This window comes from Eptesicus fuscus, chromosome 14 (assembly GCF_027574615.1).
Source record: "Eptesicus fuscus isolate TK198812 chromosome 14, DD_ASM_mEF_20220401, whole genome shotgun sequence".
NCBI classification, from domain to species: Eukaryota; Metazoa; Chordata; class Mammalia; order Chiroptera; family Vespertilionidae; genus Eptesicus; species Eptesicus fuscus.
The window spans coordinates 29988076-30002969 of NC_072486.1; the positions used below are offsets into that span (position 1 = coordinate 29988076).

Sequence of the window (14894 nt, forward strand, 5' to 3'; positions counted from 1 at the left end):
ATTATCTGGAGATCAGATGCTGGGTAGAAAAGAAAGAAAGAAAGAAAGAAAGAGAAAGAGAGAGAGAGAGAGAGAGAGAGAGAGAGAGAGAGGGGGGGGGAGGAAGGAAGAAAAGAAAAGAAAAGAAAAGAAAATAAAAGAAAAGAAAAGAAAAGAAAAGAAAAGAAAAGAAATACTTTTCCTAGTCCCAAGTTCTGTATCTGGAAAGCTGAAAACCTACTGTTTTCCTGACTATATGAACAGGTGGGGATCTAGGGCTGCCTACTCTATTGAGGTTGTGTTTAGGTTTGTATTTGTTCAGTTAATAAGATTTCCAGAGGAACAGCTAACCCCAATAGGGTGGGTTTTTAATTTTTTTTTTAATTCAGAAGACAAAGGGTAGCTCTGCAAACTTAGAACTCTTAAACAAAAGCATCATCACCATCACCATCATCATTATCAAGGCTCCTCTGATCCTTTGTCTACTTTTCCCATAAGAAAATATGGAATGGATGAGTAAAAATGTACAAGTATGACAACTTTCATAATAAAAAAAAAAAAGAATCAAAATTATGTTTATTGAAGCTACTTGGACTTCTGTTGTGTGTCCTTAAAGGACCTACCTAAAAGGTGTCTCTCTGTAGTTAGCCTTGTCCTTTTTTTATAATCTGATTTATTGCCCCTCATAATCAATCACCCGGGAATTAACATCTAACCTAGATTGTTTTTTTTTGCAAGCTATCATAATAACCATTAGATGTTTCCTTCTAAATTCTGTTTTGACAAGAACTGTCTAATATTTTAGTTAAAATGGTTTCAAATAACATATTTTAAGATCTTTCTTGCATTTTAAAGTACAAAGCTAGGTACCAATTGTATGCCCTGGTTCTGTGACCTCATAGCGTGCCTTTTGTATTAGCCTCACCTCTGGATACATACTTTTGCAACCTTTATTTTTCCTTCATAGCAAATTTCTCACTTATTTTTAACACGACTATGTTTTTATATTTTCATGACTTAAACTAACCTCAGATAATTCAGGTATAAATACATGAATATATGCAAGCTGAGTACTGTGTTTTTACTTATAATTAATCCTAAAAATAAATATTTTTATAATCAAATTTGAGGCCTAATATTTTATGGTACTGTAGGATGTCCCAAAAATGTAAACACAAACTTTAAATAATTATAAAGTTAGTGTTTATTAAAATACATTTCATTTTCAAAATTGAGCTACCAGCTGTTAGTGTATACATTGTTGGGGGGACACTGTGTATAACTGAGACATTCACTCCCAAGTTGATTGTATATTGCTTTTCTTTTGTTTTATTGAATTTATTGGGATGACGTTGGTTAATAAAATTATATAGGTTTAAAGTGTACAATTCTATAACACATTGTATTGTCTCCTTCCATCACCATTTATATTCTCTTTACCCTCGTCTGCCTCCCCCACCTCCCTTTCCCTCTGGTAATCACCATACTGTTGTTTGTGTCTATGAGTTTGTGTGTTGTTGTTTTTTTGTATTTTGTGTTTGTTTTTTCTTTGCTTAATCCCTTCACCTTTTTCACCCAGACCCTCAACCCTCCTTCCCTGACATCTGTCAGTTTTCTGTATCTATGATTATTTTTCTCTTTTGTTCATTTGTTTATTTTGTTCATTAGATTCCATATATAAGTGAAATAACAAGGTATTTGTCTTTCTTTTACCAGTTTATTTCACTTAGCATGTATATTGCTTTTCACTTGCACAAAAGAGGCTTACATTCTGGCACAAAGCTATGAATTTCACAATTCACGAGGTTGCTGTCAGCTACATTAATTAGATACATTAATGTTCTCCATTATGATTCATATGAACATAAATTAAAATCTGCAAATTTTATAGTGTTTCAAGTAACAATCTTGTTACTTTGAAACATTCAGCAGTTCCAAGCTTATGTAAAACTTCTATTTTTCAACTGTGAGAATGTTAGTATCATTGTTATAATTATCAATTTAAATGGTTAATTTAACTGTATTAATTATCTTACTTGTCAAGATAATGATAGCATCATTTATTCTAGACTCAGGTATTTACAGGGAAATGTACAGAAGATTTATTTTCTCACCAAAATGATGCATTGTTATTTATAAGTTTAAAAATTTTTATTACAAAACTTAATTAATAAAAAGCTATATAGGTCCATTTAAGTCAACTGGATATAATAGATGCTAATATTTTAGAAAAATTCTTGGATCATTTCATTAAAGAGCACATTAAATTAATAATATTAGTAAGGAAAAATAATCAGATGCCAAAGTAATTAATTTATAAACGTTTAACTGTTAGGAACATTTGCCCTCAGGCATATCTATTGATTAATTATAATTTGTTTATGTTGTTACAGTGAACCAAGTAAATTTATCATTGAAATTTCCCCAGAGGTTGAAGAGAATTTTGAACAATCTGATATACCTCTAATTCTTACCATTCAGACTGTTGCCTTAACTCAGCTAGCTGATGAAGTCGTTTAAGTGCTTTTTCTTGTTTCTTCTCATCTTTCCATGACTTAGAAGCTACATTTCGAGCAAATTCCCGTTGCTTTAATTCTTTCAGTCTCTGTGGACAAAAAAAGGAAAACAGGAAGGATGCTATAAATAAGTAATATATTCTCTTCCTCTCACAACGCTCCTTATTAAATGTTGTCCCATGTGCAGAGGTGATTTTCTGGATGGGGATAGTAACAGCACCTTCTCCCTTGGTGCTGTTCTCTGCTATGAGATAAATGTAGTTGTCAACCGGGTTATTTATCAAAGCTTGTCACAATCACTACAGAAGTGTGCTGCAAACCTGTACCCAGTCCTTGCTAGGACCATTCTACCTACATAACTGCAATAATGTGTATGCCTGTGAAAAACAGAAATGGGAAAAATGTGCACTATATGAATGGGTATGAAGGGAGAGGAGATTATGGAACACATTTTCTTCTACCCACTGCTCCCAGCCCTCTCACTTGTAAAAGGTACTCGTATTCATAAAAATTGGTGCTATTAGCCCTGGCCAGGTGGCTTAGTTGGTTAGAGCATCATCCATACACCAAAAGGTGGTAGGTTTGATTCCTGATCAAGGCACATACCTAAGGGGTTGGTTTGATCTTTATCAGATTGCATACAGGAGGCAACAGGTTGATGTTTTTCTCTCACATTGATGTTTCTCTCTCTCCCTTCCTCTCTAACTAAAAAAAATCAATAAAAACATATCCTTGGGTGAGAATATAAAAAAGAAGAATATTTTTAAAAATTGATGCTATTAAATACACTGGATGAAATTAGCTTGTTTTAGTGAAGAGAGTGTTACTGTGGAAGATTTAGTTCAAAGCTCTGAAGCCAATTCTCAACTCATTTTTTCCCCTGATGGAGATAGTTAATATTCATTCAATGCAGATTTTTCTATATTGTATCCAGGAGAACAAAACAGAGGATTGGGGATTTAAGCTCAGGATAGAGGGTAGGCCTTGCTTAATTTAAATTTAACCTACCACTTCTCCTAATTAATCTTCTCTCTAAAAACAATCAGCTTACATTCAAATTGTATCAGACTCATTACCTGTTTGGATTTCTACTTCAGAATCTGCCACTAAGCACATCTAATGATATTGAACAAATTGAGAAACCGTCACAATCAAATGAGTATCTTGAAGTTTGGGGCTTGCTCCTAAATCGAGAGTATACAGTATATGAAGATTAGCCTCTCTGACGCCGTACAGAGTGACTTTAAACTGCCTGAAATCTGTATCCATTTAATTTGTTTCCATTTCCCAAATCAGCTATAAAAGATGTTTCCCAGGAATAGCAAAAAGCACAGAGCTATCATGAGGTAATAACTCTCTGGTAGACTACTTCCCACCCACAGAGCAAGGGCCAAGACCTTGAATGATCATTAGCGTTGCTCTTGAAAGAGAACATGCTCATGGGAGATGGTGGCCAGATGAACTGCTTCTAGGCTAAGTATCTGAAGAAGGAGGCAGGCCAGTCTTCCAAAGAGAGAATTCTGAGCACACAAAAAACAAGAGTTTCATAGAACTAGAGACAGCTACAGGGAGAACAGTGGAGTTAATCCGAATTTAATTTTTGGCAAAAATTTCAGAACCTTCTAAAAAATAGAAAATGTCAAGAATAAAATGATGGTCCTTATATTATCAGGAAAAAAGATCAACAGTTCTCTGGAGTTGATAAACAGAGAGGCCAAGCCTTAAAGGATAACCTTGGACAGAAGGCAGAGAGGGGCTTATAAAATCCCTATTTCTACTTAACTTCCTACTCACACTTCTGTAGCCTCTAAGTGTATAATAATCTAGTTCTTGGCGTGAAAGTTTATTTTATGAGCAATGACCTTTTGGGGACATTTCCTACACAGTTTATAAGCCCATATAAAGTGCAATTCAACTGTATCAAAGAGAGATGTCTATTTTGGTAAAAGGAGAGATTTTTTTTAAACTCTCAGTTACTACTGAATATAAAATACTTACATTATATTATTTTAAAAATATTTCTTATTAATTGCCTTGGAGAGGAAATGAATTCATTTACTTACAACACTGACTCATTAGAATCTTGTTTGAAACGCCCAGATATACCTGTTTCTTTCATTAGCCTCCTAGAATCCAGGACTGCACTTCATCTCTGAGTTATAGACATGTTTGAGATTTGTCTCATTCATCCAACAACAAATACTGTTCATTCCTACTATGTAATGAAGATACTGCAACTTAAAAATCAATGTTATTCCCTTCAAGGGAGACAGAGTAGTGAAACAGATACTTACATAAGATAGCACTGACTTTTTAAAATTTATTTTTATTTCAGAGAGGAAGGGAGAGGGAGAGAGAGATAGAAACATCAATGATGAGAGAGAATCATTGATTGGCAGCTTCCTGAATGAACCCTATGGAGCATTGAGCCCGCAGCCCGGGCATATGCCCTTGACCAGAATCGAACCCAGGACCCTTCAGTCCGCAGGCCGATGCTCTATCCACTGAGCCAAACCGGCTAGGGCAGCACTGACTTTCTTAATAGGCATGAACACCAGATATTTTGAAGCATATAGGAAAAGTTAAGATAGATTAGGGGGTGGGGGTGAAGATTTGTTGTGTTGAGGAAGTTGGCAAAGTTAAAATACTTATAAGAATTACACAGAGGTAAATGGGGAGGATGGGAGATATCTGTAATACTATTAACAATTTAAAAAGTGTAATGTGAAAAAGAAAAGAGTTACACAGAAAACTGGAAGAAGAAATTTTGTTTAAAGACATCTAGCCATAGATTTGGCTTAGGCAATGCTGAGTGCTCAAGACTGCAAAGAGAAAAAATAAAGAACAAGCGAACAGAGACCTACTTATAGATCCCCTTAAGTTTTCAGTATACTAATTAGCAGTGCATGTGTATAAGGAAACTACTCCAGGCCAAGAGAAAACCAGATGAAAGAATTAAGAGCAAGAGTGACTAGCATTCATATATGGTCAGGAATGGTGCCATTTTTCAGCAATAAAAATGAAAAATACTCATGGGGCATGGAGTATAGACGTTAGGGAGTGTCTGTTTCAGTAGAGAATAATAAATCATAGATTGAGCACTAATTTGGATTTGCCTACCAAATCATAAAAGCGAGAAATAGATCTGAATCTAAGTAGCCTAGCTGTGCTTCAGAACCAAATCCAATAATATTTATAGAAATACAAAAACAGTCAGCAAAAATAAGAAAATATTAATAACATATAATATCCAATTAGATTATCAAGCATGCAAAGCACCAAGAAAACAGCCCAAAATAAGAAAAATAATCAACCAACCAAGACCAATGCAGAACTTATGCAGATGCTAGAGCAGGCAGAAGAATGAATTAAAACAGTCACAACTGTCTCCCACATGTTCCAACAGTAGGCAAAAGATGGTGACTTTTGACCAATCATGTAACTAAAGTATTTGAAGAAATGGGAGGGGATTTTGCAACAAAATCTCAACAAACCCCAAGCACAGAAAACTACATCCAAAGCTTATTTATAGTCACATTTTTCAACATCAGGAAAAAAAGTGAAAAATTTAAAAACATTCAGAAAGAAATGACATATTTCTGTAGAGAAAAATAAATAGTAAGATGGAAGAATAATTCTCACTGGAAATAATACAAGTGAGAATACAATACAGCAACATCTTTAACCTTTTGCACTCGGATGTCGAGTGTGACTCGACACGGTTAGCATTAGAATAAAGGAATCGAGAAAAAAGCAAGCGAGTGCAAAGGGTTAATTTAAAAATATATATATATATATATATAAAAGACCTGTCAAAAAGTTTTTATACCCAGTGAAAATATATGTTAAAAATGTGAAACAAATATGTAAGACATAAAAAGCTGAAAGAATTCAACACCCATATGGTAAGAAACATTAAAGAATAGTATTGGGCCCTAACTGGTTTGGCTCAGTGGATGGAGCATCGGCCTGCGGACTGAAAGGTCCCAGGTACAATTCCGGTCAAGGGCATGTACCTTGGTTGCGGGCACATCCCCAGTAGGAGGTGTGCAGGAGGCAGCTGATCAATGTTTCTCTCTCATCGATGTTTCTAACTCTCTATCCCTCTCCCTTCCTCTCTGTAAAAAAATCAATAATATATATATATATATATATACATATATGTATATATATTTATATATATATATATATACACACACACACATATATATATATATACACATACATATATATATATACATACATATATATATATATATACACATACACATATATATATATAAAAGAATAGTATTGGGAAAAAAGAAAATAATACCAAATAGACATCTTACCTAATAAAACAGTAATATGCAAATTGACCGCACCTTCGCTACACCCATAAGCCATGCCCAACAACCACGCCCACTAGCCACGCCCACTAGCCACGCCCACCAGCCCATCGGTAGCAAATATACACGTTAAACCAACAAAGATGGCGGGGGAGAGGGCAGCACCCATGCCAGTGAGATCCAAGCCATGATGGTGGACCAGGGCAGGCAGCGTGGGGTAATGCCCGCAGCCGGCTGCCCAGGTCCGCCATCACCGACCTCGGACCAGGGCAGGCGGCGTGGGTTAAGGCCCGCAGCCGCCTGTCCAGGTCCACGATCAGGGATCATGGACCAGGGCAGCTGCCTAACCAGGTCCATCACCGATCATGGGTTAAGGCCTGCAGCCGCCTGACCAGGTCCCGGATAAGGGCTTCAAGTCAGCCATCGCCAGTAGCAGCTGACTCAAAGCCCCTATCAGGGATCATGGACCAGGGCAGGCAGCGTGGGTTAATGCCTGCAGCAGGCTGCCCAGGTCCCCGATCACGGATCCAGGTGGCGTGGGTTAGCACCCACAGCCATCTGACCAGGTCCACGATCACGGATCACGGACCAGGGCAGGCAGCATGGGTTAGCACCCGCAGCCGCCTGCCCAGGTCCCCGATCACGGATCCAGGTGGCATGGGTTAGCACCCACAGCCATCTGACCAGGTCCCCGATAGGGACTTGGAGTCTAGCATAACGAAAAGAATAGTCAGCAAAAGCAGGAGACAAGGTTTCATAAGTTCTCCCCCAGGTCACCACTGTTCTCTTATACATTTTAATTATCCCAGACTTTGCATGATGGGATTTGATTTGAATTATGCCTGATAGAGATTACATGGCATGAATTGTAGGCTCATTCTTTCTTTTTGTGGTTGCCTGACTGAGAAAGGCCTTGGAATGAGAGAAGGCACTTTTATTTTCCTTTTTCATTCTTTAGAGGCTGAGGAATTACAGTTATATGAAGAACTTAGTGAGAGAATGAAAGTCTCATGCTGTATTTTTTTGTAAGTTTTATCATGTGGACTATCAAAAACTTGGTGGGATCCTTTTCAAGAGGAGTTACAAAAATTATGTTGGAATTAACATTCAAGAGTAAAAGGAGAGAAGTGAGTGGTGGGTAAAGGAAAGAACTTTGTCCTAGAAACCAAATAGAAGCCACATAAACCTTCAGATTCTTACTCATTGTGCTTTGGAGGTATTAAAGGATAATTTTTATAAAAGTTAAAATCATGACTTATAATCTGTACAGATAAAAGGCTAAGTGACCGACATTTGTCCATCCGTCCGACCAACTGGTACATATAACGCACTGGAAATATAAAAATAAACTTTGACTCGCACACGTGCCATACATATAAAGCTCTCGCTGGCGCTAATTTGAATGTTGCATTTGGTGGGAAAGTTCTTTTCAGAGGGGATTTTTGTGTTGCCATGCTATATGATTGGCCATAGTACAAATAAGTTTTAAAGTACTGTAGTGTTTGGGGATGTTTCAGACAGTTGTCTCTTAAAACAAATATGAGATCAGAGGATTCTGCTTATAGTGAATGGTTAGTAAAACTTGGAGATGGCAAACTTGATAGCAGTTTTCATTTAGGAATGGATATTATTGAAATTCCCCATGAAATGATTTTTAATGGATCTATTATTTAATGGATCTATTATCTTTGGAAATGGTACATCTATAGATAATATTAAAAATATATCTAAACATGCAATTCTTTGTTCAAAAAATGAGCACGTTCAAAAATTAAATGAAGAAATTTTGGATATATTTGATGGAGATTTTCACGCCTATTTAAGTGATGATTCCATTGACTCAACAGATGATGCTGAAAAGGAAAATTTTCCTATTGAATTTCTTAATAGTATTACTCCTTCTGGAATGCCGTGTCATAAATTAAAATTGAAAGTGGTTGCAATCATCATGCTATTGAGAAATCTTAATAGTAAATGGGGTCTTTGTAATGGTACCAGATTTATTATCAAAAGATTGCAACCTAATATTATCAAAGCTGAAATATTAACAGGATCTGCAGAGGGAGAGATTGTTCTGATTCCAAGAATTGATTTGTCCCCATTTGACACTGGCCACCCATTTAAATTAATTCGAAGATATTTTCCTGTTATGCCAGCATTTGTGATGACTATTAATAAATCACAAGGACAAACTCTAGACAGAGTAGGAATATTCCTACCTGAACCCATTTTTGGATATGGTCAGTTATATGTTGCTTTCTCTCTCACTTTTTTTTAAAGTATTTTTTAAAAATATTTTATTGATTTTTTTTACAGAGAAGAAGGGAGAGGGATAGTTAGAAACATCGATGAGAGAGAAATATCAATCAGCTGCCTCCTGCACACCTCCTACGGGGGATGTGCCCGCAACCAAGGTACATGCCCTTGACCGGAATCGAATCTGGGACCTTTCAGTCCACAGGGCGACACTCTATCCACTGAGCCAAACCAGTTACGGCTGTTGCTTTCTCTTGAGTTCAAAGAGCATGTTACGTTAAAGTTAAAGCTGTAAATACTTTATCTCAAGGGAAATTAGTCAAGCACTCTGAAAGTGTTTTTATTCTTAATGTGGTATACAGGAAGATATTAGAATAAGTTTAATCACTTTATCAATCATTATTTGCATCAATGTTGTTTTTATATTACGAGTTTGTTATTGTTATATCAGTTTGTTATTGTTATATCATTTTGTTATTGTTTACTTATTAATAAATTTATGTATTATTTTCATATACATTGTACTCATTTCTTTTTATCTCTCACACTTTTATTATAGAGAAAGGGCAAATAGCAATATTAAAATATTTCATCTAATTAATTCCCTTTCAATGTGCACGAATTTCGTGCACCGGGCTACTAGTATCTATATAATAGTATATAAAAGCTTAAGCCACCGAATGACTGAACGATCAGTTGACCGGTCGACTGGTTGCTATGACTTGCACTGACCACCAGGGGGCAGACGCTCAATGCAGGAGCTTTCCCCTGGTGGTCAGTGTGCTCCCACAGCAGGAGCGCCACTCAGCTGACGGACCTGTCCCAGTGGCCCACCAGCCTGGCGCCAGCCACTCACTCCCTCAGTAGTCCTGCAGGTCCAATCTCCAGAGAACGGGCCAGGCACCAATGGACTGGAGCTGCCAGCACAATCCTGACAGCGCCACCGGCCTCCTGAAAGTTGGCCTCCGGCACCGCAGCCGCTTCCCCTCCCTAGACACTCAGCAAGGAATATATGATATAAAAGCAGCTGCCAGGTGGCTGCTGACAATCGAAGTAATGTCAGTGTTATGGATCTGGAATCCTTGCTGGCAAGGGCGTCCCACTGCCCACCCAGAGGGCTGATCACATCCTGGCAGCCCCCCCACACCCCTCGGGACTGGTGCCAGATGCAGGGCTCATGGCTGGCGAGCACCACTGACTGTGACCTATTGGGCACGAGCCTGTGGCAGGAGCAGTGGGGTCAGGATGAGCGGGAGCAGCAGGCAGCATTGGGCTGCGGATTTCGGCCTGATCCCCACAGGCCATGCCGAGGGACCCTACCTGTGCACTAATTTGTGCACTGGGCCTCTAGTATGCCTACAATAACCATTACTAGTATAATAATAAAACAAAGTGTTTAGCCAATAGAACAGCAAAGCAGATAAAAGGAAATCATTAAGTTTACTCATCCAAAAGGAGGCAGAAAAAAGTAAAAAGGAAGGTAAAATATATGGGACAATTAAAAAACGTATAGCAAGATAGGAACTAAAGCCCTAACCAGATTGGATCAGTGGATGGAGAGTCGGCCTGTGGACTGAAGGGTCCCGGGTTTGATTCCGGGATTCCAGTTAAGGGTATGTACCTTGATTGTGGGCACATCCCTATTAGGGGGTGTGCAGGAGGCAGCTGATAGATGTTTCTCTCTCATCGGTATTTCTAACTCTCTATCCCTCTCCCTTCCTCTCTGTAAAAATCAATAATATATATATATATAAAAGATAGGAACTAAAATCTAAACATATCACTAATAAAATTAAATGTAAGTGGTCTAAACACTGGGATTAAAAGATAGTGAGTGTCAGCTTGGAATAAAAAAGCAAGTACCACCTATATGTTGATTACAAAACAAACTTTAAAATAAAGACACAACTGATGAAAAAAATAAAAGATTACAAACACTGTACTTCTTGAAAAGGTTACACCAGGTGATCATGCCTATTATAAAAAGATTCTTCCAAAGTTGATTTGTCCAATGAAAAGAGGATTTTTTGACTCTGGACAGATAAGGATAACCTCTAAGAGTCCAAAGGTCAAATTTTGACAACTTTATATTTGAACTTGGGTTTTCTCAATTTTCTTCTTTTCTTCTCCTGATCTAATAAAATACATTTATTTAAGGAATGGCATGTAATATTATTATCAATAATCTTACTCAGTTTAAACAAAACAAAAAATAAACCAGTTACAAAAAGGAAAAGTTCTTTGAGGGTATATAGTAGATCAGCTCTTATTGAGAACAATGCAAAACAAATATATTTCAAAAAATTGCTTCTTCATTCAAAGAATATAGGGAGCTCAATGACCAGTTGCCTATCAGGCACTCAGGGTGAACAGGTTAGAGCAGAGGAGTGACCGGACATCACTGGGAGAGGGAGGAAGAAGACAGAGAGAGCAGGACCTAACAACAGGGGAAATAAAACAAAGTGTCAGGTTTTCAGACGTGTTTGGAAGAAAGACAACACAGTGAAGGTGTTAAGAGAGGGATTCTAAAATCACGCAGACATGAATTTGCATCTGGTCTCTGTCACTCACTAGATTTGAGACTGAGAAAGGTACTCAATCGTCTCTAACTTTAGCTTGCACATTTGTAATTTTGCACACTGTCGGTATTTACGTTGTATAGTTCTTGGAATTATTTGAGCTGGGAAAGGTAAAACGCTGAGCACAGCACCTGACATACAGCAATTACTCAGTGAGTATGAACTGTTACAGTTTAGAGGTAAGGAACAGTCAGATTTTATGGAACTTTGGGAAGCAGGATGAATAGGATCTCTGTCTATTTTTTTTTTTATCCTCATCAGAGGACTTTTTTCCCCAATTGATTTTTTAGAGAGAATGGAAGGGGAAGTAAAGAGGGGGAGAGAGAGACAGAGACAGACAGAGATATTGATATGAGAGCGACATGTCGATTGGGTACTCCCGGACCAGGCCAGGGATCAAACCTGCAACCCAGGTATCTGCCCTTGACCAAGAATCAAACCCATGACCCTTTGGTGCCCTGGCCAATGTTCTACCATTGAGCTACCCAGGCTAGAGCTAGAAGCTCTTTTTAACTGGCAATGGGGAGCCATTAAGATCATGTGATTCACATTCTTATTGAAAATAGAGGGTTTTGAGTGGTTTTCATCTGGACAGTTTACAAAGCTGGTAGGTATAGTATTTTCTAAAGGAGAAGAAAAATGAAGCCTGTTGGGTACCTGCCTCCACCTTGTCTGGAATAACTTATGCTGTTTAATTGAACCATTTATAATTTCTGTAAGTTTAAGAACATATGTCACTACTGAAGAAAAGCGTAAGTTTGGGGTTAAAGTATGATTTGTTATCAGACTTTTCTTTGATAAATCTTATTTGAAGTTTGTCCTTGGGTATTAATTCTAACCAAAATTAATCTCAATCAGAAAGGAGAGTAAAAGAGTAGACCTCTAGTGTTTCCTTCAGGGAAATAGGGACATCTAGGTCATGTCTTTGTACTTTTTGAAGGCATTTTAAAAAAATGGCAGAAAAGATGGTCTCCTGATCCTGAAGAGAGGCTACCGTGGTTTTTGCTAAGATCAAAAGCAATGCAATAAAGGGCTGATGCTGGGGTCAAGATAAAGAAAAAAAAAAAAAAGCAGTCCTCACATATCTTCTCCAGCTTTCACAATGAATTTTATCCTCTGTCAGCAATAAGTGAAAGAGGCTTATGGAGATATATGTACTAAAATACACTGATGGAATATTTGGAATTTAATTTTCTTCTCAGGTTCATTTTAAAAGCACGAACTAAGTATTTTTTATTTCCCTACCTGCCAAAAAGAATGCTGCCACTTGCATTGCAAGTGGAATTCAGCTGTGAATAAATAAATAAGGAGGCAAATTGAGCAGGTCAGCGAGTCTCTATGTGTTCAGAATAACAGGGCTCATATTATTGCTTACCAGTCAGAGCATGCATGTGAACATCTGCCCACTCTAGTGATCGCTCTCCGTTAAGGTCACTGAAGCAGAACACACATGTGAAGTGAATTTACTCAAGCCTAGCTACTTTTCTCTCTCAAACAGAATAACTCCTCCCATCTTGCACTTTCATCCATAGAGCCCAGAGTATTTTTTGCAGGCATTAATGTTGTTCAAAACCCCAATGCACCAGGTCAAAATGATTAACCTCATTTTAAAAATGAAGAAATAAACAAATAGGAGGTTACATGACTTGATCTACACCAAAGGAAAGAGAAAGAAAAGATCTGTGAGTTGGAAATAAAATGTCTATTATTTATAAGAGTAAGGTAAAGTGAGAAAAAGTATGTAAAATTCTAGACATTTATTAGTTTCAGTTTATGAAATTGAAAGTCTATCCAGTTTGGTATATTGTTCATTGTTTGGAAATGTCTTTATCAAAATGATTTGGAGCTAAAGTCTGAAGTACCTTAGAAAGCCATATTACATCAGGTTAGAAAATAGCTGATACTATATCAAAATCAGTATCTCTAGTGACTACTGTTGTGAAATGATTGACAGAATTACAATGGAAGTCCTTGGTAATGAGTAAATGGGAATCACTGTTCAGACTGATTAAGTAGAAGTCAAAGGGCTTTTCATCACTACCCATCTCCACATTCACATGTGATAAGAACGCATCTGCCATATTAGAACAATAGTAATTCCCATGAAGTGTCTGCAGAGAGCATGTCCAGGCCTGGAGAAGTCCAGCATTTCATGAATGATTAATGAAAATTCATTAATTACAATGGTAAGATATGTACACATATAATACCTTAATAAAAAAATGAAAATAAAATAAAATTCATTAATTAAAGATTATGAATTGAGTAAATATTTGATAGACTAATAGTTTGTTACTAAGGCATCAGAAAAAGCAATTTCATCTAATCTAGACCACAAAGAATAACTTCAATGTGAGAAGCACAAGAATGATTCTAGGCCAGAAAACCCAGACACTTTTCCTCATGAAACAGGATTTCAAAATTATCACAACTTCCTTAGAGAAAAAGTGGAGAGTGTTAGAATGTATAACATGCATTCTTTATAGTCTGGCGCACTTAAACTAATTACTAAAATTATATGGCACACCAAAAAAATATATTGTACTGTTTTTGTCAAACTGGTTTTTTTTTTAAAAAGGTATAATTTTGATTTATTCACACAGAATGACTAGAGTTGGTTTGGCTGCTGTCATTGTTTAATTTGACAACCTAAGGCAGTAGTCGGCAAACTCATTAGTCAACAAAGCCAAATATCAACAGTACAATGATTGAAATTTCTTTTGAGAGCCAAATTTTTTAAACTTAAACTTCTTCTAATGCCACTTCTTCAAAATAGACTCGCCCAGGCTGTGGTATTTTGTGGAAGAGCCACACTCAAGGGGCCAAAGAGCCGCAGTTTGCCGACCACGGACCTAAGGGAAAGAGGTCAGTGCCCCTAAATAGTCAGGTATTGCATGTTTTAAAAATTCTTGGGGCACACCAGTTGGAAATCACTGGTCCAGTATGTACATTACTTATAGTTTATCTTTAAAAAGTGTTATTCATATAAAAATGCTCAAATACATTTCATCAATCTTCATCTTTTAGACATACTTCAAAAGGTAGAGTTAGAATGGGTATCAAAAGAGACCTGTTAAGGATATTTTTCTGTATGAGTTTCATTTCTATCTCCAGTGCTCCCCCGAGACACATGTGGATGAGACCAAGCCCTTAGGAATCTTTTAGTAATTCATTTTTAAAGATCAGGAGAATTACTCACAGTCCTTATGGGAAAGTTTTAGGAAATAAGTGTTTTT

General features: G+C 37.1%; 1 protein-coding gene across 1 annotated transcript in view; it reads right to left on the reverse strand.

The window, feature by feature from the left end:
* Positions 1–14894, reverse strand: part of ZNF804B (zinc finger protein 804B) — a 414614-nt gene that overhangs the window by 7426 nt on the left and 392294 nt on the right. Inside the window, exon 3 of the mRNA XM_054726474.1 lies at positions 2454–2584. Coding sequence (XP_054582449.1) covers positions 2454–2584 — 131 coding nt within the window. The remainder of the gene's footprint in view (positions 1–2453; positions 2585–14894) is intronic.